The sequence below is a fragment of the Macrotis lagotis genome, chromosome X (assembly GCF_037893015.1).
Source record: "Macrotis lagotis isolate mMagLag1 chromosome X, bilby.v1.9.chrom.fasta, whole genome shotgun sequence".
NCBI classification, from domain to species: Eukaryota; Metazoa; Chordata; class Mammalia; order Peramelemorphia; family Peramelidae; genus Macrotis; species Macrotis lagotis.
The window spans coordinates 48,577,609-48,601,854 of NC_133666.1; the positions used below are offsets into that span (position 1 = coordinate 48,577,609).

At 34.8% G+C, this 24,246-nt stretch overlaps 1 protein-coding gene across 12 annotated transcripts in view; it reads right to left on the reverse strand.

Moving 5' to 3' along the window:
• Window positions 1-24,246, reverse strand: part of ATRX (ATRX chromatin remodeler) — a 173,032-nt gene that overhangs the window by 56,864 nt on the left and 91,922 nt on the right. For all 12 annotated transcript variants that reach the window (XR_012472834.1, XM_074208650.1, XM_074208644.1 and 9 more), the window contains 12 exons: window positions 22,869-23,017; window positions 22,330-22,509; window positions 20,160-20,253; window positions 18,558-18,660; window positions 17,421-17,603; window positions 11,941-12,082; window positions 11,307-11,416; window positions 10,167-10,313; window positions 9,270-9,447; window positions 4,894-5,031; window positions 3,635-3,810; window positions 730-847 (listed from right to left, as the gene is read on the reverse strand). Coding sequence is in view for 11 of the 12 variants with exons in the window: in XM_074208650.1 (XP_074064751.1) it covers window positions 730-847; window positions 3,635-3,810; window positions 4,894-5,031; window positions 9,270-9,447; window positions 10,167-10,313; window positions 11,307-11,416; window positions 11,941-12,082; window positions 17,421-17,603; window positions 18,558-18,660; window positions 20,160-20,253; window positions 22,330-22,509; window positions 22,869-23,017 (1,718 nt within the window). In the remaining variant the exon portion in view is untranslated. The remainder of the gene's footprint in view (window positions 1-729; window positions 848-3,634; window positions 3,811-4,893; window positions 5,032-9,269; window positions 9,448-10,166; window positions 10,314-11,306; window positions 11,417-11,940; window positions 12,083-17,420; window positions 17,604-18,557; window positions 18,661-20,159; window positions 20,254-22,329; window positions 22,510-22,868; window positions 23,018-24,246) is intronic.

Sequence of the window (24,246 nt, forward strand, 5' to 3'; positions counted from 1 at the left end):
TACTTCTGATATTGTAGAACAAATTTTCTTTCATTACTGGGTGGAACTAGATGGTCCAAAGATGCTTTATGACTCTGAATTTCCATGGTTCTCACCAAGTACTCAATTTTAACCTTTATTTTGGGGGGAAGGGGGTGGAGGGGGCAGTAGAAATATACCTGTGATTTTATCAATACAAAACTTCTAGTGATGAAACACCTATAATACAGCTCTACAACTTACAATCTTGTAGCACCCGAAAGTTCTATGACTTGCCCAGGGTAATATAGCCTTGCGCCAGTGACACGTTTTGAACTTGAGTCTTACTATCTTCAAGGCTAGCTTTCAATCTATTATGTCACCCTGCCTTAAGTTGAATGAACCCAGAAAAAGGGCCTAAAGTAGAGGGGTGACCATTCCTGGGACCAGAAAGGTGCACCTTTCAAGACCCACATTACTAGGGAACCAAGTGCCAATTTGTTAGCAAATTACCTGCTACTTTACTTTGCTCTATTATATTAGGTTTCTAAAAAATAATATTAATAAAAGAGGAAATAACAGGGAAAAAATCACTACAAAGAAAAAGACTTGTACTTTATCATATTCATCTCTGTCCCTGTATAAGTATTTGCATATACACTCACATATAAAGTACATATACAAAAATGTAGAAAATTTATAATTGGCATTTTGAAATTTCAGAAACATTATTCCATAAAAACATTGGACTTTTTGTTAATTTTCACTTACCTGTTAAGTGATCTAGGTAGTACTGATAAAGTTTGCACTGAATAGGTGTCATTCTTACAGCTAAAACATATTCATGCTTTGGTGGCAGGAACTTTGTTAGGGCTGTGTAATCTTTTCTCTGGTTTAAGAAAATCAATAAAGAAATGAATCAATGAAAAAAAGTAGTAGTGATCTGAACTCACAGCAAGAAATCTACAGATAAATCTGCCAAGAAAACAGGAAAACTCTTTGAGTTAGGTACCCCTGCCCCACATCCTCTTCCTATCCCCCCCCCCACACACACTACCCCAGTATCCTGAAGATCTTTGGCATCTTGTCTACCATGACCCTCAGGTCCTATTCTGCTATCAAATGAAATGCCTATATTATAGAAGGCTCATTCAAGTGCTCTCTGGAAAGACATAGGAAAGAAAGAACTAGATTGTACAAAGGTCTACCAACAATTTTAACCCTTACTCATAATTAAGGGAGCTGATAGAATTAGAACTGTTCACAATCTTCTTCCCCACATGAATAAAGCAGCCCAATTAAACAATTTGTTATCTTCCAAGTACAATATAAATTCCTATGGGCAGGAATTGCTTGCTTTTTGCCTTTGTCTCTCCTTCACAGAAACACAGCACAGAGCCTAGTACACAAGACTTATTATTTGGGGAATTCTTTACATTTAAGTGTAAACACAATTAATTCAAATCTAACTGATTAAAATTGTATTAAGTCTAAGGATAAAAAAATGTAAAGAAACAGGTAAGATTCAATGAGACATATTTAGCCTATATAACAGACTTTTATAGTAGGCATAAAGCAACATAAAAGCTGTTAATAAACAAATATGTCCTGATTACATAAAATTCTTTGTTCTAGGAAATAGTACATCAGTTATGGTCAATGGTCAATATTAACATAATGGGCAGACAAAAATCTATATCATGGAATTAATTCCAGTAAAGAAGTTGCTCCTGTACTGTGTATGAATCTTTTTTTTTTGTTTGTTTAAGATGAGAAACTGTTGCTGGAACAGAAAGAATCTAGAAGGCTCTATTACATGATTAAAGCTAATTCCTCCTTGGAAACTCTGGAAACCTCTTAATTAGGTTTGGACCTCAAAAATAATAAAGGATTTTTGGGTGTGTATGTTTGTTTCTTTTTTTAATTAGGAACATCTTAAACAAAATCTAACTCAAGAGTCTTTCCAATAATTCTAAACTAGTGAGATTTTGTAGAATTAGAGGATTAACAACAGTACACAAAGCAATTTCCCAAGTATAAAAAAGCTATAACGTCTCTCATACAATACTCTATTCTCTAAATCTGACTATTCTTTCAATCGTTTGTTCCACTGAAACCTAACAATATATAAGAGGTTTATTTAATCAACATTCACAAACTAAATTCTAACTTAGGACTTTCTGGTGAGAAAATTCCTTCCACCAATGCAGTTCCTTACAGTAACTTAGATGCTGGGAATACTTAGAGAGTAAGTGACCTACCTAGAGTAAGGATACCAGAATGTGTTAGATGCAGGCCTAGGGTCAGGCCTTCAGGATGCTGAGGCTGGCGATCTATTTACTATGCTAGAGTGCCTCATCCAGCCAGGAAAATTAATATACTGCTTTATTTAGTTCCAACTCTTCATTTAGCTCAGATTCCAGAGGTCTATTCCTCCCAGTTGCTAGTATTTTACCCTCCTACATTACCTGTTATCTACTTGTATATAATTTATATGTAAATCTTGTCTACTCCATTAAAATACAAAATCCTTGAGAGCAAGGACTATTTTTTTCCTTTCTTTATATCTGTTGTTTCTTTGTATCTGTTTGTCCTTCATTCTGGAAGAGGACCACAACATGCAAGGAAATTGGAGTCAAGTGAGAGAGGGTTGTGAAAAATCACCAGCCTTACTTTGTCCTCCAGAACCATATGGGTCCAGTGGCAAGAAATACATCAGGAAGACTGGAGATGGTCCTGAATGCAGTGGGAGACATTGACTTTTTAAGATGAGTCTTACCAGGTCCCAGTTTGACTGTGGCAATGCCCAGTCACTGATTAAGCTAGGTAAGCAATAAAGCAAAGATTGACCTCATTTAATTAGCTGGGGAGTGGGAGGGGAAGCATTTATTTTTGCTTTGGTCAGAAACCCTGAGTGGATCCCCATCCCAGATCTACATCTCTAGTACTTAGTGCAAAGCAAGAGATCAACAAATGATTGCTAACTAATTAAATATTGCATACAATAACTTATCTAATTTTTGATTCCTTAAGAAAGATGATTCTAATCCTATTTTTAAATGTCATAAATATGTTCAAATGAAACATTTAAGTGTGGAATGTCAGATCTTCTGTTATAAATACAGATTTAAGAAAATTAGTACTAATGAATAATTTAACTCATTAAGGCCAAAAGAGAGGCAATTTGTTATTGTGCAGAGACTGCTAGCCTTGGAGTCGGGAAGGTCAGAATAGAAGCCCTACCTCTTGAAATATACAGGTTGTGTGATCCCGAGGAATTCATTTAATTACTCAGTGCTGCCCAGACAACAAACTTTTAAGACTCTACCTCAAAGAAGAGCTGCTTGCTAATCTTAGAGATGTAAATGTTTCCACGCTAAAAATTCCCCACACCAGCGAACCCCTAGGTAAATACTGGGTAACTCTGACCTTCTCAACCAACAGTCCCTGAACCAGAAAAAAAACTTTAAAAATTTAGAATTCAAATACCATAAAAGTTTGAAAAAATGGAGTAAAATAAATGTAAATGTAAGATAAATAGCACAAGAAAGGGAGAAAGGCACTAATGAAGTCATATTTCAAGGACTTCATTTACATTTTTGATTTGTCAAGATATTGCAAAATAACAATTCTTTTTTTTTTTTTTTTTTTTTACTTTTGTGAAACAAATTTGTACCTGCACACAGCCAGCTAACATTTCATAGAGAATGTGGGCCCGCTTTTTCATCACTCTGACATCAACCATGGTTGAGTCTGCACACTGACCATTCTGGATTGGATTGATAAATCGATTCCTGAATTCTTTAATGGACCCAAGCAAATTCTCCTTGATAAAGTTAACCATGCAGTGATCTAAGAGAAAAAATAGAAGCTTTATTTATTAACAATGTCTGTTTAAAAGTTCTCAGGAACAATTATCTAATCAAATACTTATTTCAAATGTTGATGCCATGAAAAGATGACTTTAGGGTTATTCTGCCAGAAAAGAAAACTAAAATAAGGACAAACATTTACTACAAATATGATATGGCATAGGCAGCCTGAGGGATATTGTGATAAAAATAACTACTATAAATATTAGTCACATGTTGCAGCAATAACAAAGTTTATAATAAGGTATTCCAACTCAGATATGGGGTGTGATAATTTCACACAAAGTTATCTATAATTTCAATGAAGATTTTCTTCAGCAATGAGGCAATGTGCACTGAAAGCATAGACCATTAATCAAATAAATGAAATCTGATAATATGCTACTATATACATTTATGTTAGTTGACTATAAACAGGAAATCAAAATGGATAAAGGGATAAAAATAAGTTAAAAACAAACAATAACCAATATCAGAACACAATATGAAGTAAAGATGATATAAATAAGAGAGAAATGAAATTACCAAAAAGCTATTCCCAAGGGAAAGAAGAGTGAAATAATGCTGTGTCAAGAGAGGGCCATGACCCAGTAGCCCAGGACTATTCTTCTAGAGTTTAAGCCTTAGGGTGATTTTTTTTTAGGTTTTATTTTTTTGCAAGGCAAATGGGGTTAAATGGCTTGCCCAAGGCCACACAGCTAGGTAATTATTAAGTATCTGAGACTGAATTTGAACCCAGGTACTCTTGACTCCAAGGCCAGTGCTTTATCCACTACGCCATCTAGCTGCCCCATTAGGGTGATTTCTTGATCCTGCTTCACTGCCATTATGACTAGCAGGCAAAAAATGGGAAAACAATCTCTCTCATTAAAGACTCTGACCTAATTAAATCAGCACCTCTCTCCCAAATGTGACCTCACCAACTCCAGCTTCAAAGGTGAAGAGAAAGAAAAGAAAGCAGAATCGTAGCCAACAAGGAGATTCAAAGACAATAAAAATGAAAATGGGTCAAGATCATGCTTATGTTCTAAGACATCTAGGTACAGAAGAAAGATTTACTTACACTCTATTAGGTTATTCTGTAAGGGTGTTCCTGTTAAAATAATCCTCCTTCTGGAACGTATAGAATTCATGGCTTTTGAAACAGCAGAGGCTTCATTTTTCAATATGTGGCCTTCATCACATACAACAAAGTCTGGACCTAAGACAAAATGTATCGATGACCACCATGTAGATAATAAACAAGATCCAAACACTAGGATACCTCAAAAATGTAAATCATAAAGATTTTACAGTGTTGATATAAAGAATAAAACTTAATATTTATTTTATAAGGCAACAATATTGCTATCACATTCAATTTCTATGATGACTTATGGGGTGGAAGAACAGAGATGTACTTTCAGTGGAATTATACTGATATACTTGTGTATATATGCATGTTTTGAAAGACAATGGGGTTAAGTGACTTGCCCAAGATCATAGAACTAGGTGATTATTTTAAGTGTCTAAGGCCAAATTTGAACTCAGGTCAAACTGACTCCAGGGCCGGCATTCTATTTGCTTCTCAACCTAACTGGCCCCGAAGTTCAAGGTAATAAAAAAGTAGTTATCATTAAAGATATGCAAAAGGGCTGAGAAATATAAAAGAAAAACAGACTGAAAAAGCAAGCTAAGATTTTTAAAATTACATTCAATTTGTAAAGATAAATTATTCTTTAGAAATGAAAAACATATGGCCTGTCCAGGGTGACATAGCTAGTAAATTTGTGAGATTGGAATTGAACACAGGTTCTACTGACTTCAGGACAACTGCTCTATCCACTGTGCCACCTAGGTGCCCCAATAACCTTCTTTCTACTACCAATGATTCTCAGGGGATAGAAACAGACCAGTCAAAATATTTGTTTTCCTTATGGATTTTGTAAAGAAAATTGTACCATTAAATTGGCACAAGGAGGATATTAATAAATGCTTTCTGGCTGACAGCAAGTTATCACCATTACAGTAGCTTATTTAACTATGTTTTAAAAACCCTACAAAACAGATTGAAAATTTTTTTAAAAACTTATTCAGCTTCTTCAATTAATTGCATCTATTTTTTTAAAGTATCATTGTGTTTTGGGGGCTTGCTTGAAGTTGTTTTTAAATTATCAAGTATGACAATCTCTATAATTTTACTAACGGTAGTTTTCTAGTTACTCTGTGGCCTGGAAAAAAAATCCTCTAATCATCCATAATAAAAAAAAAAGCACCTGAACTAGAAAAAAATTCAACTTCCAATGACATCCAATGTCCCTCTTTCCATTTTCTTTAGTAAATAAAGCAATCAAATCACTATTCAGTTTTCTAATGTAGTTGTAAAATTAATATGAATATAATAAGAAAGTGCTGTTTTATCATTTTAAAAATCAAGCCTTCGTTGTTCTGAGAGTGTAAGAAATAATCAAGTTTATATGTAATAATGAAATAAACAACTTAAAATCTACTGTTAAATACAAATCCATTAATTTTGTTGGAAACTGGTGTTATATTAAAAAGTCAACTTTCAAATGAGTTATGTTGCCACCTATTGATGGAAAGTTAGAAACCAAAAGTGATGACTTCCCAGAACATTTCCTATGACCCAAAGAAGTTAATACTAAAAAAGGAATCTAAGACTCATGTCCTCTCACTATAGTAACGAAGAAACAGACCAAGAGAATGTAAGTAACATGTTCAAGGTCACAAGGCAATAAATGACAAAGAATTCAAACTGGTTCTCTGGCTACAAAGGCAGTAATTTTAAAATATAACACATGATAGGTAAAAACTTGAACACTGGAGATGACTATTTAAATAGGACACATACGTGTATACGAGTATTTCTATATACATGTGCTCATGTATACGAAGTTAATTTGTCTACATGTACCAATATTACTAACATTAATCTGCAATAATAATGTGACTGGTTTCAAAGTTTCCCAAACTGCATTACAATCAAATTCTAGATAAATTTGTTTCCTGAGATGACTCTGTCTAAATGATAAGTGTATCATAAATGAGGAGGAGCTAGGCTCATCAGAGATGGGTGGCTATGAGATGGTAAGTTTCACAAGCCCTCAAAGGTGTAATAGTCACATTTGTGGAAGAAGTAACTCTTACAATGAAATCCAGACCCTTGAAGTACCTAAGTATGAAAAGAAATATTCCTCTAATTTAGAGGTACATGAAAACTAAAAATCTATGTTTATAATCTGGAGAAACAATAGGATGGAAGGAGGAAAAACGGGAATCTGACATGGAAACTTCTTAAACTAATTGTATGCAACTAGTCTAAAGCTATTTCATATGAAATGAAGCTGAAACTCAACCAACCATTACATGGTGGGGGGAGAAGAAGGGAGAAGGGAGAGAGAGAAAAGAAGGAGAAGCTATCAAAGTATTCCTAGTCTAACCTTTGACTAATTCTTCCACCTCCTAGGAAAATGGCACTTAGCTGAATATAAACAATACTATAAATGGACAGTCACAAGTGAAAAATACTGCAAAATTTTGGGGGGGATTTAATGTTGGTATTTGGTTCTAGATGAATAAGAAGGTCTTCATACTACTTTCTCCCTTTCTCTCATGAGGTTTTATATCTCCTATGAAATCAGGAAGATAGAAGCCATCTGCTATGAGCCCCTTCCCACAAATTTCATACCCCCAAACCCTGGGAAGTCACCCCTCCATCTCTTATCTTTACTAAAGGAAACACCTCTGTTGCTGGACCCTTGACCCAATCAGTTTCTGAGGATGTGCCTGGGCAATTGCACCTCCTTCAAATTCTTTAAACCCAAAGAGTTCTGTTACCTAGAAACATGCCCAGTCAACACCATCTAAAAGGCTGCCATTCCCTCAAGCCATCATCCTATAGTTCAGCTCTCAAAGTCAAACCCTCAAAAAAAAAGTTTAAAAATGTATACTTCAATGCATTTTTCATCTTGAGTCCTTCAAATTTATCTTGGATCACTATAATGTGGGAACAGTTAATTCATTCACAATTTATCATGTTACAATATTATTGCTACTCTATACATAATACATTTCACTTTGTAGCAGCTCATGTAAATCAAGGTTTTTCTGAGATCAGATGCCTACTTCTGTAGCTCAAAAAAATATAAGTAGAATCTACATAGTTATAAAAAGTATCTGAGAAAGGAATGCTGACTTTTGCAGAAAATTCTCTATGGCAGATCATGTAATCATAGCCAAGGAAAGGACTGAAAGTAGTAAGGTCATTGAGACGCTTGCAGGCAGTCCATAAGGTAAAAATTAACTTCACAACACTACTGACATTTTAATTTATAATACAGGAAATATCAAGAGATAAAACCTATATAAACAAAAGCGTTTTTGGTGGTGGGGGAAATAGTTCCTTCAGTAATTTCTAAGAGAGTAAAAGAATCCTAAAATCAAAAAAGCTTGAAAAGTGTTGGAAGAAATAATATAATAGGAGCCTATTGAATCAATAATAAATTGAATTCATAGATTCATTGAACTTCCAACTGTACATTTAGTGCCATATTTACTGAAGTCCCCAAACAAGATATATAATTGGTCAAAGGATATTCCTTTTGTGCAATCTTTTTAAAAACTATGCTTTCCATTAAAATCATGACTATTTTAGAGAGAGGGGTTTGCTGGAAGCAATGGCTCCTACACTACAAGTAACTTATTATACTCTAGCATGGAAGAAAAGTTGTGGAGATAAAGGTATATTATGCATGAAAATGTGGTGTCTTAAGAGTAACATGAACAAAGTACTTTAGGAGAACAGAGCACTTTTCATGTGAGGATCAGGAAAGAAGAACAGTAAGAGAGCTAAGTATTAATAAATGTCTGGATTTCAGTAAGTTTCAATGGAGTGAGAAGGCTTTCTGGGTCAAAAGCACATAGGAAAGGCAAGAAAGTATGAGAAAGAATGGAGGACCTTGGCAAGTCCAACAAAGGAATATGGTCATTGTCCTGTAGATTAATAGCAGGGGGTTTAATTAACCACAGAATCTAAAGGTTTCTGAGACCAAAGGGAAAAAGTGTCAAATTAGAAAGTAGAATCCAATAGTAGTGTGGCATGATCAAATCAGAGATATGCAGGTGGAAGAGAGCTGAGAAGTCATTTATCTATTCTGCCAGACTCGTTTTCAAGAGGAGGAAAATAAGGTGCAGTAGAGCAGAAATGAAGCACTCAGTGTTATAAAGGCACAAAGTGGCAGGTGGTGGATGTGATCCCAGATTCTCTGCCAGGCAATCTACTGTGTCTTTGAAGCACACCACCAGTGGGCAGAGTTTTAGGGAAGTATAACTCAAAAGTAGGAGACCAGTGAGTAGAAAATTAAAATAATGGATTATTATATAATCCAGCATACAAAAAGATAACTTGCTTCTTTACCTTTACAAAGGTAAATAGCTTACCTGGGTCAACGAGAGCTTTGTTAAATATTTCTTTTAGTTTCCTACTCTTGACATTCCTTCCTTGAGCAAGATTTCTATACATTTCATAGCCGATAATCATAACACCCCCATCTTCCTGCCACCTTTGCAGCATGTAGCTTCTTTCCTGAGGGCGTTTCACAGTAGCTAATTCTGAGACCTTCCAGGGGAGTGAGGGAGGAGGGGACAAAACACATTTTTAAAATGATATTTTGAAAAATAAATGAAAAAATCTTTTCATTGCAACCACCTATTTCTTTTAAGTTACAGGATTATAAATGATCATTTTTAAAAATATTCATCACCTGGACAACTGACAAACACCTGATCCTACTGATAACTCCCTCTTTCAGATAGTCTTTCCTCTTTCTCAAGCCTGTGTTATCACAGCCAAGATATTGGACTAAGCTTTAACCTCTCTTTACACTCTTCAACTTAGTTATATGCTCTACTCAATGGCTTGAAAAGTCAATTAACTCCCAAATTTCTATCTCTAACCTCATTTTTTTCTTTGAAAGTTATGTCCACATCAATTTCACTTATCACCTTCCCTTCCATGTCTGCCACTCCATCCTAACATAAAGCATTATTTCCTTAATGTGTTGGATTTCTAGTTACATAAACTCAGTGTTTTTGGATTTTTTATTCATTCTAAAATTCAAACAGATACTAATCTGGCAAATTTTACCTATTTATCATCTCTTGTTATTCTTTCTTCTTTATCACAATACTATTTCCCTGTCCATTACTCTGTCCCAGGAACTCTCCTATAAATAGTAACTGACAACTTTTTAAATGAGGAAAGAAGCTCAGTGAAGTGGTCATCGAGGTCAGCCCAACAATGAATCAATACCACCTATAAATAGTGACAAAACATACCTCAAGCTTCTCCTCATCGTCTAATCCATCTTGCCATTTCTCAAATTCATTCATCCAATTCAAAGCGGTGTTAAGGGGACAAACAACCAGAGCAGTACTAAAATCCAATTTGTCACACAACAAAACTGTATGAAGAAAACTCACCACCTAAAACAGAAAAACATTTACAATATTTGTTTAAATTCACAAAAATAAGTATAAATCAATACTGATGAAAACCCATGGTTTTGTTTTTCCAGAAGCAAACAAAAAGGTGTTGAAGACATGGAATAATAGCTCAATTTATATAACAGTCTACAATTTTAAAGCATAACTCAGAAACACAATAATTCTAAAGGTAGAAAACAATTCCCTCATTAGAAAAGATCACCAATAAATATCATGGCAGGAACAGGTAGTTCAAAGCAGACAACTTATTGTCTCTTACTAAAACATGGAAGGAGCCAAAGAGCTACTTCCTCTGAAATCTGAGAACTTTCCTAAGAAATTACATAGGGTCCTAATAATCATTAATAAAGAAACAGGATACAGGTATACAGGTATACCTATCATCCCCAGTGACATCATGAAAACTACAACAAAGTGGGATCACATAGGAAGCAGTTAGGCCCCAAAGGAAACTGGACCAATAATGAAACTAAAAACCCATTAACAACCTTGAGTTGCCATATGGTCTCAATCTGAAGTGACTATTGGGTTTTTCACAGATTTTGTAAAAGGGGCTGCTCTGGGCAATACTACATTATAGCTGTGATTGAAAGATAGTTATCAGGGCAGTGTTATAAGTAGTATGCCTGGAATGCAGTATTCATTCAATTTTTTTTTAATATGTCCTATGGGGGCTCTGAATTCATATGCACTCCAATTCATTTTTGTAAAATATACACATATGGAACAGTTCCAGAATTTTTGAAGATTGTCTATTTCTTGCAGTATGAAAAATGCAGAAGTATTGCTAGTTCAGATGACTTCACATATATATATTATATATATATATATATATATATGAATACATAAGTATGCATAAATGTGTACATATATTTAGATCCAATTACATATTGATCCTCTATAACTAAAAACATTAAAGAATCATCATTTTCATAAGTACCCACTTAGCCCTTCATATTTATTACCTCCTACCTGTAATGTCTTTCCCAGACCCATGCAGTGGGCAAGAATGCATCCTGAACCTGCAGATTTCTTGGTTTTACTCACAGATTCACAACAGCAATCCCACATGAATTGAACACCTAAATAAAACATGTTTAATTAGAAAGTTCAGCATGTAACCTTCAAGGTAAATATCAGGAGATCAAAAAAACTCCCATGAATTCATTTTTCATTCAGAATCAAACAGCAATAAGATAAAAAGTACAGGTAACAGAAAAATCAATCATAGGTTACTAATAAAAATCTCTAGCTCTAAGCCACAAAGAGCCCTAAGAAAAACAAAGTGACCAGATGAACTCTGTAGACTCTTTCCATGCCTTAATCTACAAAACTAAATATAACTGTCTGCAACCTAAGAGGATGAGATTCTATATTCTACAGAAAAAGATCAGCATAAGCAATTCTTAGGAACTAAATTCATGTTTACTTACTGCCTAAGTTCTCATAAATACAAGTAAGTAAGGACCCAAGTAGATAAAGAATAAATATTCAAAACTGCAATCTGGAAATTTTTGAATAGAGATTTCTAAACCTTTAAAGTTAAGTACATCTATGATGGGAGAAGAGTGAAAGAGACATTAAAAAGTATATTCCATTTTCTTACCATCTACTTGATGAGGTTTCAATTTTGTTACCATATTTCTGTGAACCTGGACTAAGGGTTCTTTGGTTTCTTCATCTTCATCTAAGACCAATTTTGTTGTAATTGGACATTTAATAGGTGAAGCATCTTCAATTTCTATCACCTGAATGTGAAGGGAAAGATAAATGTTACTGTTAATCTATTCCATCATGGGGAAGGCTGAGGAATTAACTCAATTTATAGCAGCTAAGTATGAAAGTATGAAAGGGAAAAAAAAAGCTCAAATGTAATTAATAAAAATTAATTGTTGAACAAAGTGCAAGGACTATTCCCTTTAATTTAGGAAAAAAAAAAAAAACAGATAGCTTATCGTCTGATCTTGTTACCTCTTAGACTTCTCTTTAGGGATATGATTTCTCTCTCATCACACCCAATTTGGAACAAGGTACAACATGGAAACAAAGTAAAGACTGACAGAGTGCTTTCTGGGGTGGGGAGGGGGGAGGGGAAGCAAGATTGGGGGAAAAATGTAAAACTCAAATAATATCTTTAATAAAAATAAATTTTAAAAAATAATAATAAATAAATAAATAGAAATTAATTGTTACTCTAGGGTTTCACAGATCAACTGTCATAACCTCCCCCAGCTAGCATCCCTCTACTCTCACCCCAACCGAGGTCCATTTTCCCTTTCATACTCTCTCTCTCTCTCACACACACACACACACACACACACACACACACGCACACAGGCTGTTTTCCCAAATCAAAATAGAAGCTTCTTTAGGGAAGGGACTTATCTGTCTGTATCTATATCTTCAGCACTATGCAGAGTACATAACACAAAACAAGTGCATAATAAATATTTCAACAGTCAGACACAACATCTTAGCATATTTATTATATAAAACTCAGAAGAATGTGACCTATAAACATTTAACATTCATCGAAGTTCAATGTTGAACATTTATTTCCCCTAATACCAGAAATAGGGCGGCTAGGTGGCACAGTGGATAAAGCACCAGCCCTGGAGTCAGGAGTACCTGGGTTCAAATCTGGTCTCAGACACTTAATAATTACCTAGCTGCGTGGCCTTGGGCAAACTACTTAACCCCATTTACCTTGCAAAAACCTAAAAAAAATAAAAATAAAAAAAATAATAATAATAATAATACTAGAAATAGTAGGCCAGGGCAAAAGAGCAATGAACCAATGGCGAGCTAACTAGTCTTCCTCACAGAAGCAAAGTAAAGGGGCTAAATTAGCTTCCGTTTAAGTTCTATGAGATGAATAGCTTCTTTACAAAAAATGAAAAGTGGCCAAGATGGTGGAGAGAAGACAGGCACTGTTTTAAGCTCTCCTGGCTTTCCAACTGAACTGACACGACTCAAGCATCTTAACAAATTCTGGAAAGACAGAACCCACAAAACACAGTGGAATATCTTTCAGCAAGGACTGTCAAGGGAGAGCTGTCATGCCCAGGACAAAGAATAAGGTGAGGCAGGGGAATAATGTGAGAACATCAGAGGCGAGAGCAGAAATCACTGAGATGTGCAAATTGAGAGAGCTCCAGCACAGTTGCCCAGGACACCCATTCAGAAAATGTGGCTGAAATCAAAAGCTCAACCAGCTATCCCCCTGCTGTTGCCTTCTCTTCATAAGGCTTAGATGTAGGCTGTAGACTTCCCAGTGATGAGCCTGCAGAGAGAACCTCTTGAGTTTCCAGCCCTAAAGGCCTAGTCCAGTGCCTGGATTTCATGGATAGCTCAGAACCAGCCCCAAAGAATAGAGAGTGGGTGGCTGACATCCCTGCCACAGGCAATTCAGAGTTTCTGGCTTTCCTTACTGGTTGGTCTACTGAGTAACTCCCTGGAATTTGGACCATCTACCACACCAGACCAGTAAGCAAGCCTCTAGGGTTTTCAACATGGAAAATGTGTGAACCCGATGGGAAATATATTAAACTCCAAAATGAAGAAAGGTCAGCCAAAAGCAGGATCTATCGACTGTTACCTTGGAGTTAAGGATACTAGTTCAAAAAAGGAGGACAGAAGGGGAATATGTGAAGCTTCAGAGGAGAATAGAGAATTGGATCTCAAGCCCAGGAAGACTTCATAAAAGAGCTCAGGAAGGAATTTAAAGATCAAATAGAAAAAAGGAATGCTAGAGAAAATTAAAATCTTGCAACAAAAAATGACAGAAGAAAACAAATCCTTGAAAAATACAATTGAACAAATGCAAAAAGAAAATATTACCCTCAACATCACAATTGGGAAAATGGAAAAAGATTACAACTCTGTTAAAAATAGAATTGACCAAATGGAAAAGGAGATGCAAAAGCTAAATGGAGAATTTACCTCCATGAAAAATAGATTGGGACAAGTGGAATGACTTTGTGAGACACAAAGAAATCTATTAAATAAAATCATCCCTTCTCCCTAAAAATAGATGAAATTGTAAAATTCCTCAGTGGTAAAACAAATGACGTGGAAAACAGAGCCAAGAGAGACAATTTAAGAATCGTAGGACTTGGGCAGCTAGGCAGCACAGTGGATAAAGCACCGGCCCTGGAGTCAGGAGTATCTGGGTTCAAATCCGGTCTCAGTCCAAGGCATATTGTGGCCAAACTCAAGAATTATCAGAAAAAGTTGAAAATCCTATAGATGGTCCAAAAGAAGCAATTAAAATACCATGAAGCCAGAGTCAGAATTATATAGATACTGGCTGAATCAACATTAAAGGAACAAAGATATGGAATATGATATTCCAGAAAGGAAGGGAACTTGGTTTACAACCAAGAATCAAATATGCAGCAAAACTGAGTTTTCTCTTTCAGGGGAAAAGAAGTATATTTAATAAAATAGGCAACTTTCAAACTTTCCTGATGAAGAGATCAAAGCTGAACAGAAAATCTGATCTTCAAAAAGAAGATTCAAGAGATACATGAAAAGGTAAACAGAGGAAAATTAAAATATGGCTATTCCCTACCAGAAAGACAGATTCTACTAACTCTAGAGAATTGTAACTCTGTTAGAGGGAATATACTTAGCCATACATGTGGACATCTATGGTATGTCCGTAACTTTGATGGGATGATTTTACAAAAAATTAAGAAATTACACAAGGGGAGTATAGTGTAGGGATGGGAGGAAGGGGGAGGAAGGGGGAGGAAGGGGGAGGTAGAATGATGTAAATTATATCACATGAAGAGGTGGAAAGCACTAATTGTAATAGAAGGATAGAAGGGAGGGAGATGAGAACCTCTTGAATGTTACACTCAATTGTTTGGCTCAAAAAGGGATTAACAAACATAATTGAATTTAGAAATTTATCTTACCCTTCCAAGTATCAGGAGGAAAAAGCTGGTTGGGGAGGGCAGATAGGAATGTTTGATCTTCATTTTTTTTCCAAGAAGACCATGACATCAGGGAAGTGATGCCATGACAAACAGATGAATTGAATTTGAATAAGGGGATGCTGTGCTAAGTCACCAGCATCACTTTCTCCTGCAGAGCCATCTGGGTGCAATGGCCAGATATGGGTCAAGGTGACTGAAGATGGATGGCTCTGGATACGGGGCAATCAGGGATAAGTATCTTGCCCAGAGTCACACAGCTAGTAAGTGTCAGAGGATGGATTTGAACTCCAGTCCTCCAGACTCCAAGACCAGTGTTCTGTATACTGTGCCAACAGCTGCCCTGGGTGGGGAGGAAAGGAAAAAGGGAAAAGGAAAAGTGGTAGATAGAAGCGAGGACACATTAAGAGAGGTGGTATTCGGAACCAAAATGCTAGGGAGGAGAGATAAGGTGAAAGGAAAAAATACAGAGGAGAGAGCATGAAGGGTAAATAAAGAGTTAGTCATTATAAATGTGAATGTGAATGAGATGAACTCTCCCATAAAACAGAAGTCACAGGATATAAAATGAACCTACATAAATTCTCAGCATTTCTATATATTACTAGCAAGATATAGCAGCAAGAGGTAGAAAGTGAAATTCCATTTAAAATAACTTCAGACAATATAAAATAATTGGTAGTCTACCTGCCAAGGCAGACTCAGAAACTCTATGAAAACAACTGTAAAAAACTTTTCACACAAATAAAATCAGATTTAACTAACTGGGCAAATATCAACTGCTCATGGATAGGCTGAGCTAATATAACAAAAAATGACATTTCTATCTAAATTAAACTACCTATTTAGTGCCTTACCAATCAAACTTCCAAAAATATACTTTTAATGAGCTAGAAAAAATTGTAATTAAATTCATATGGAAAAACAAAAAGTCAAGAATATCAAGGGACTTAATGAAAAAAAGTGCAAAAGATGGGGGGCGGCTAGGTGGCATAGTGGATAAGGCACCGGCCCTGGAGTCAGGAGTACCTGGGTTCAAATCCGGTCTCAGACACTTAATAATTACCTAGCTGTGTGGCCTTGGGCAAGCCACTTAACCCCGTTTGCCTTGCAAAAACCTTAAAAAAAAAAAAAAAGCAAAAGAATGTGGCTTAGCCTTACCAGATATAAAATTATATTATCAAGTATCAGTCATCAAAACTGTCTGGTACTGGCTAAGAAATAAGAGTGGTGGATCAGGAAATCAGTACCAATCAGGACTGGGAGCAAAGAGACAACATCTCACATCCTATACCAAGATAAAATCAAAGACAATTTGAATAGACTTATGATAGAAAATACCATCCATGTCCAGAGAAGGAACTATGGAGTTGAAATGCAGACCAAAGCTTTACTGTCTTTTGTATTGTCATTTTTTCCCCTCTCTAATATTTTCCTTCTTTGATTTGGATTTGATTCTTCTCTCACAACATGATCAATATGGATATATATTAGCATGGTTATAAATCCAGAGCCCATATTCAATTGCCTTCTATCTGAGGGGTGGGGGGAAGTAAGAGAGAGTGAGAAAAATGTAAAATTCAAAACTTTGTGCCAAAAAAAGATTGGTAAAAACTACCATTCCATGTAGTTGGAAAAATAAATGAATAACATATTAAAATAAAATTTAAAAAAGATCAAAAAGTCTTTAATGGATACATGGAAGAGGGGAGAGGAGGAATGTAAAGGGCTAGCTAGCATGGGGAAGAGAAATCTGTCAGATCTTATTTGGCAAAAAGGTAAAAATTGCAGGGAGCCAGATGAAAGCTCAATGTAAGGAAAAAGTAGACAATAATTAAAACTAAGCAAAAGTGGAAGGGGTTGTCATGAAGAGTAGGAGATTCACCATAAAAAAAGTTTTCAAGCAAAGCTTACAAGGTGAGTCTATCATAGAGAGGAGTCTTATTCAGGGAGGAACTGGAATAGATGGCACCTGAAATTCTGTAAAAAAAATGAACACTACCAATCAAGTTTCTGGAAAAAAGAATTTGGAGGCTTGATCAAGTCAATGCTACTCTGGAACTCACTTGAATCACCTCAAAAACTAAGATGATGGCCTCAATAACGCTTAAGGTCCCGTTTGATTATAATACCATACATTGATTACCTCTCTTAATTTCTCTCTCTCTCGCTCTCTCTCTGCAATACGCTTTCTCCTCTCTTCTTCTTCTTTCAAGGCATTTTGAGTTTCAGTTCTCAGTTTGTCATCTTTAAGAATCTTTCGAATTTTCTTCCTACCCTTTCCAGGAGACTTTGAATCATCATTTTCATCTTCTTCGTCAGAATTACTCTAAAATGAAATGAGCATAAATAACAATGGAATTTAAGAATTATATCAAATCGGGGGCAGTTAGGTGGCACAGTGGATAGAGCACTGGCCCTGGAGTCAGGAGGACCTGAATTCAAATCTCACCTCAGACACTTAATTACTTAGCTGTGTGACCTTGGACAAGGCACTTAACCCCCATTGCCTTGCAAAAAAAAAAAAAAAAAAAGAATTATATCAAAACTTAAGAAGCAGATATTTCATTTTATATGAGTTACAAGGATTGCTGATTTCTATTATATGTTGTTTTTTGCAAGGTCATACAGCTAGATAATTACTAAGGGTCTGAGACCACATTTGAATTCAGGTCCTCCTGACTCCAGGATAGGTGCTCTATTTTACTATGCCACCTAGCTGCCCCAGCTGATTACTTTTTACATTAATTCAAAGTAATATTTATGAAAATCAAAATAACATAAACATTATAAAGGTTTTATTACTATGCAATATTATGCCCTACAATTCTACTAGTATTCAATAAATTAAATGGTATTCACCACAAGATGACCCAGTTGTCTAAAAACCCCAAAAGCAGGAGAGTGAACTTGGTAGCCCCCAAAGAATAACAAAATGAAAGCCTTTTAAAAGTTCCATGTCTTATTTCTCTTTGTATCTGAAAAAATGTCTAAAACAATATACTACATATAACAATGATTCATAAATTAATAATTTATTTTAATTTAATAAAAATCAAATATGTAATTTAATGATAAATAATGATTAATAAATGTTCACTAAATGAATTATCAGTTAATCTACATTTTTTCTGCAATTTACCAAAGAGCTATGGTTTTGTGGATTACTACCTTAAAAATACTACTTCTCAATCAGCTCTGCAAAAAGGGAAATTTCCTCCTTGTGGAGAATATGCTCTTATCGACTAAAACTAGAGCATGCCATGCATGTTTCACCACTGACCTTATTTTCACTTGAAGAATCCTCTTGAACCTTAATACGCCGTCGTTTCTTTTTTTGTTTATAGCTCCGTTGATTTTCTTCCAGTTCGGCTTTCTTGGCGGATCTGAAAGGTTAAAAAAATTCTTGCTGATTCTAAAAAATTATCAAATAGTGTGTACTAGTTTACTACAAATCTTCATTTGTGGATGTGTATAAAATAGTAAATGAACAAAGGGACATTACAATAAATGAACAATAACAAATAATAGAAAAGGGTTTTGTAGGCATAAGTTAGCTATACAAATGTAGATATGGTTGCAACATCTTTTCATGTCCTATAATTTTTACAATTGATTAAAACAGACATATTGTGGCTGGATATGTGTATATAATGTCTCTAGTCTTTATTATTCTGTGAAAAATATATTCGCATCTTTTCCTTCCATTGGTGCCCTTGTCCAAAATGCCCTTCTGACAAAGGCACATTCACTCAAGTCATATAGACATAGTCTAACATTCATCTCCTCAGAAAATTCTTTGACAAACTTAATTCTTCATTCATCACTGAACTAAAATTCACAGTGTAAGTTATGGTATTTAATAAATGTGGGTGTCTGTACGTTCCTAAATATGCAAGTTATAAAACATCACGATGCATTTGTGCATGTTTTCTGTAGATTTCTCAAGTCTGGTCACCCCACCTCTATAGATTTTAAGATCTGAGGACAGAGTCAGAATTGTGTCCTAGTTATATATTCCCAAAAAATGCTGTCCACGCTTAACGTAAATAACAGCTAATTCTGTATAAACATTCAATCTAAACAATGCAGCAACTTATAAATCTACACTATTGTTAAAATGAGAACTGCCAAGTCTTGACTCTTAATTAGATAGGAGCTATCAATGGAGGGAGAGAAATAATATATGACTGACAATTTAAACATAGCCAACTAAAAGAAAGGTGGTTTCATTTATAGAACAATGGAGAAAAAAGGGAACAAATAACTTTGATTTTGAATATGTTGAATTTGATATATCAGTACTGCCTCTAAATTTGATAGAAAAAAATTATCATCTATTTCATGGCAAATTTTTATTCCCTGGATTTTCAAACTATTTTCTGGGGATTGGATATCTAAATAGCTAAATGCCACCTCAACAATTCCCTGTCCTGTCTTACCACTCCCCTACCATACATTGCATGTGATAGATACTAAATATGCTTATCTATTGATGGACTGTGTGTGTGTGTGTGTGTGTGTCTGTCTGTCTGTCTGTCTTCTTAAACAGAGGACCTAGTGCTCCCAACCTGCTTGCTAACACTCTGTTAAGGAAATGTGCAAGGAGACATGTCACCAGCTATGCCTCACTTAAAAATTATAACTGAAATGGAAAGTTATTAATCATAACTACATTCCTATAGTTCACATTGGCAATAAGTTCTGATCAAAGACACTACTAGGAAATAAGATAGTCAGGATATTAGCTCTGAACTGTGGTTTAAAGGTTGCTCCTCATAAAATCGAACACCACAAAAGATAAACAAATCAATGTAGGAATGACTATTGAGATATTTATGTATAACAAAATGAAAGCAGAACAAAGACAAACTCCAAGTCATACCTGGTTCTTGGGCGCTGATCATCTTCAGACTCACTCACTTCTTCACTTACCCCAGATTCTTGAAAATCAGTATCAACTGAATCTTCACTGCTCACTTGATATAAAATTAAAAGATTGAATTATCAACTGCAATCAAATAGAAAGGTAGCATAACCAATTCTTCCATAACATCACACTTACAGAGAACAAGATAAAAAATCATAATTCTTTGAAGAAAAATACATAAATCTTCAAAGAAGGTGACAGTACCTCAAATATATATCATCAATGGCAATAAAAATTAAGATAGCTACATTAAAACACTAATAGTGAGTCATAGAGTTATTCCTCTTAGGACTACCACCCTGGATGGATGAGGGACTGAGTACAAACTCAACTAGCCCACTATAGAATTAGCCCTAGAGCACAGTTCACATCATCTCAATGCATTTGTTGCCCATGTCAACCATCTTACAAACCGCCTTGCCCTGTGGATTATTTAACCATGAAAGCATATAAAGACGAGGGGAAAACTGCTGCTAATTAACAAGGTTGGAGCAAGTGTCTGGTAAAAGTAATATCTGATAAATAAAACTATGATTTTTATATTAATTTGGGAAGAAAAGTTCAGAAAATAGAAAAGAAATTCATTTTTATTAAAGTATGTAAGTTAGAGAAAGAAAAAGTTCTTCTGAGTAAAGATTACTCATGGTAACAAAATAATTTAAATATATTTGAACATAGTTTACTTCCTTACTGAACGAAAACTTCCCTCTTGTCCACCCAATTCTTATTACACTCTTAATTTATGAAACACATGTCTTTTTCTCAGTCAAGAAAAAATGAAATTTCAGGCCAGTTACTTTCCAAATGCCTTCTGCAATTAAAAGTAGGATTTTTGAATGTTAATCAGATCAGGGGAATAAAGACCACATCCAAACAAAACGAAACAAGATCCCCTGAAGGAAATCTAGCCTAGGACTAGGAAAAAAAACAAAAGTAATAGACATCATTGATATGATGATATATATATATATACATATATATATATATATATGTATGTATGTATATGTATCATGTCAAAGCTCTGCTATAGAGAAAAGGAAACCATTTTCAAAAGGAAACCTTTTAAGTTCTATATAGAATTCCTAAAATTCACAATTACCAATACTTAAAAAAAAAAAGCACCATGAAGTAAAGAGAGCCTTGCCTGGAATTGGAGACTTTAATTTGTTCAAATATCACTTTTGGAAGAAAGCAGATGAATGATCCTGAGAAATCATTTAAGTTTGATGGCTCTCCATTTCCTTCATTGACCTTAGTCAAAGCAAGGGAATAATGTCTACCTCAGAGAGTAGTCATGAAGGAAAGAATAAATGATAGGAATTTTTTTTTTAGGTTTTGTTGGGTTTTTTTTGCAAGGCAAACGGGGTTAAAGTGGCTTGCCCAAGGCCACACAGCTCGGTAATTATTAAGTGTCTGAGGCCGAATTTGAACTCAGGTACTACTGACTCCAGGGCCGGTGTTCTATCCACTGCACCACCTAGCCGCCCCTAAGGATAGGAATTATAAAGAACTCTGCCAATTTTAAAGCAGTAGAAATAATTATCAATGAACTATATTTAAATATAATCTATATAAAATATTACAGTGAAATTTGGAAGGCAAGGAAAAGAAGTTAGGACTTTCTTCAGAAATATGATTCATACCTACAAACTGGACCTCACAGTTTTTGACATAACTAAGAAAAAATGCCAAGTTAGGACAATAACAACAAGAAGAACACAGCAAAAGAAACCAAATACACACATGCACCAAATCTTTGCAAATGACTAGAATAGCAATGTCATTTTCTAAGTAAATAACCTATTGTACTTTCCTCAAAACTGAAGTATCTGAGATACAATGCAACACTGAACCTCACCATGTGGCAACTCTCAACACTAATGCAGACATTAAAATGTTCTGACTTCCCAGTTGAGTCTGAAAATGCTGCCTGGATACTATGGATGTTATAGGACTTGCTGGAATCACAGAGCTGGTGTCAGAAGTGGAATATAAAGAACCCAGGTCTCTATGATTTTAAGGCCAGAACTCTAATCCATGAAATAATAGTATCTCTATTATTTAACCTTATAATTCATTTTTTTTAAGTGAACATTTTTCTTATAATTAAAATCTAACTTCTAACCTTTCCTCCTATTTCTGCGTTTGAGTTCTTTTGTCTCTTTGGGTCTTGATTTCTTTTCCTCTCCAGATTCTCCCTCACTCATGGACAATTTGTGCCGTAACAGTCTGTGACGGTATCGGGGCTTCTTAGATTGTTCAGAGTCAGAATCAGTGTCAGAATTGCCGTGCTCATCATTGTCCTCTAAGAAGGGAAAGGCAGATTGGAAAAAACTTACATTCAAAATGTCCAGGTTAAAATTTGCAAAACAGTTCTTTGAGTAAGATTTCACTGAAATACCACATGACAAAAATGAAATATTTATTTTCCTGGAGATCAGGGATAATTATTATTTGCCAATTATACCCTTAATTCATGTATGGCATTACTATGGGGCAAACTGCAAATGTTTAAGAATCAAAAGTTAATTTGCAAAGTCATCTCCTTATTAAAGAAAATGAATAAAGGGAATACAATTAAACCAGGAAGATAACTGCATATGATGACTGCTAAGTTTTAAATACCTCCTGCAAATTGCCAAATCAAAACATCACATACTCTACCTTTTACAGGTTCACTTTCATCTCCAGTGTTTTCTTCATTATGCTTTACAATTCTTTTTTTAGTTTTAGTTGGTTCTTCATCTGAAGATATATCCTCATCAGAGGTAATATTAGCCTGGATTTCTTCTAGGAGCATCTTTTTGGCAATTCTTGAGAATAAGAAAGAAAATAAAAACAAAACTATGTAGTCTGTGAGTAAGAAAATGAAGTAGAATCATAAATAATCTGAATATCAGAAAAAATAAGAAAAATCACAATAAGCACAATTTAATAAAAACATACATTTTAATAAGCTAAGGTTGTAGTTTAGAGAATACCAGTTTTTAAAAAATTTTCTATACTTCTTTTACAAGAAATCATTTTTCAATTTTATATAATCCAATTATATTCTGAAGAACTTATCTGATCAAACTTTTCTATGTAATTCTACATATAAACTGGAACTATATTTCCTTCTAATCCTTCTTCCTTATTTCATCACCATATCCTAATAACTGAAAGGCAAATCAGACAGAAACACTTGCAAACATAGCATTACATTCCTCCACTTGATAAATGGGAAAAGTAATAAGCAATGAAGTAGAGATCTCTGGTAATAAAGTGTTTTTCTTTGGGGGTGGGGTGGGGTGTTGGTGTTGGTAATAAAGTGTTTTTCAAGAGTCTCTGTAACATTGACCAGTTCTTCAAAATGAAAAACCCACACCATTTTGAGACAGTTAATCCATCATCACCAAGCATTGTTTAAAGTGTTTATTATATTCCGAGTACTGTAGTAGGTGCTGATGATACCAGTCCAAGGAATGAATGTCATCTTTAAGAGCCTACAGACAATCTCCTAAAACTGGGGGTTCCAGAAAAACTACTGATCTAGATTAGTCAAAGGAATTTCCAAACCAGGAACTTCCAGAAACCAATCTAATCAAAAGTCAAGACCAAAACAAATGTCTCAGAGACTTTGATACCTAAGTAATTAGGATGCAAAGGTTACTGCTTTAACAACCATAAATATGCTAAACCAACTACATTTCAGTATCATGAAACAGAAATTAGACAAAAGATTTTTGCACATAAATATTAAAAGAACCCTTAAGGTTCTTAAGAGAGGAAAAAGAATTTTTGTTTTGTATTAAAACTTCAATGAAATAGATTCTCATTCTGACAAAAAAATCTGGATTTAAAGAAGTTAAACATGTTCAAAAAAACCAATCAACAAACCACCATAAGCTCTAGAGATAGAAAGAGTATATAATCTTACTACAGCAATTATGTAGCAAATTCCTGAAAGTCAAGTCATCAAACCATATTGGTGTAAACCAAATGTCTTCATACATCTGCACACATCAGAATCTCAAAGAACACACACTAAACCATCTATACA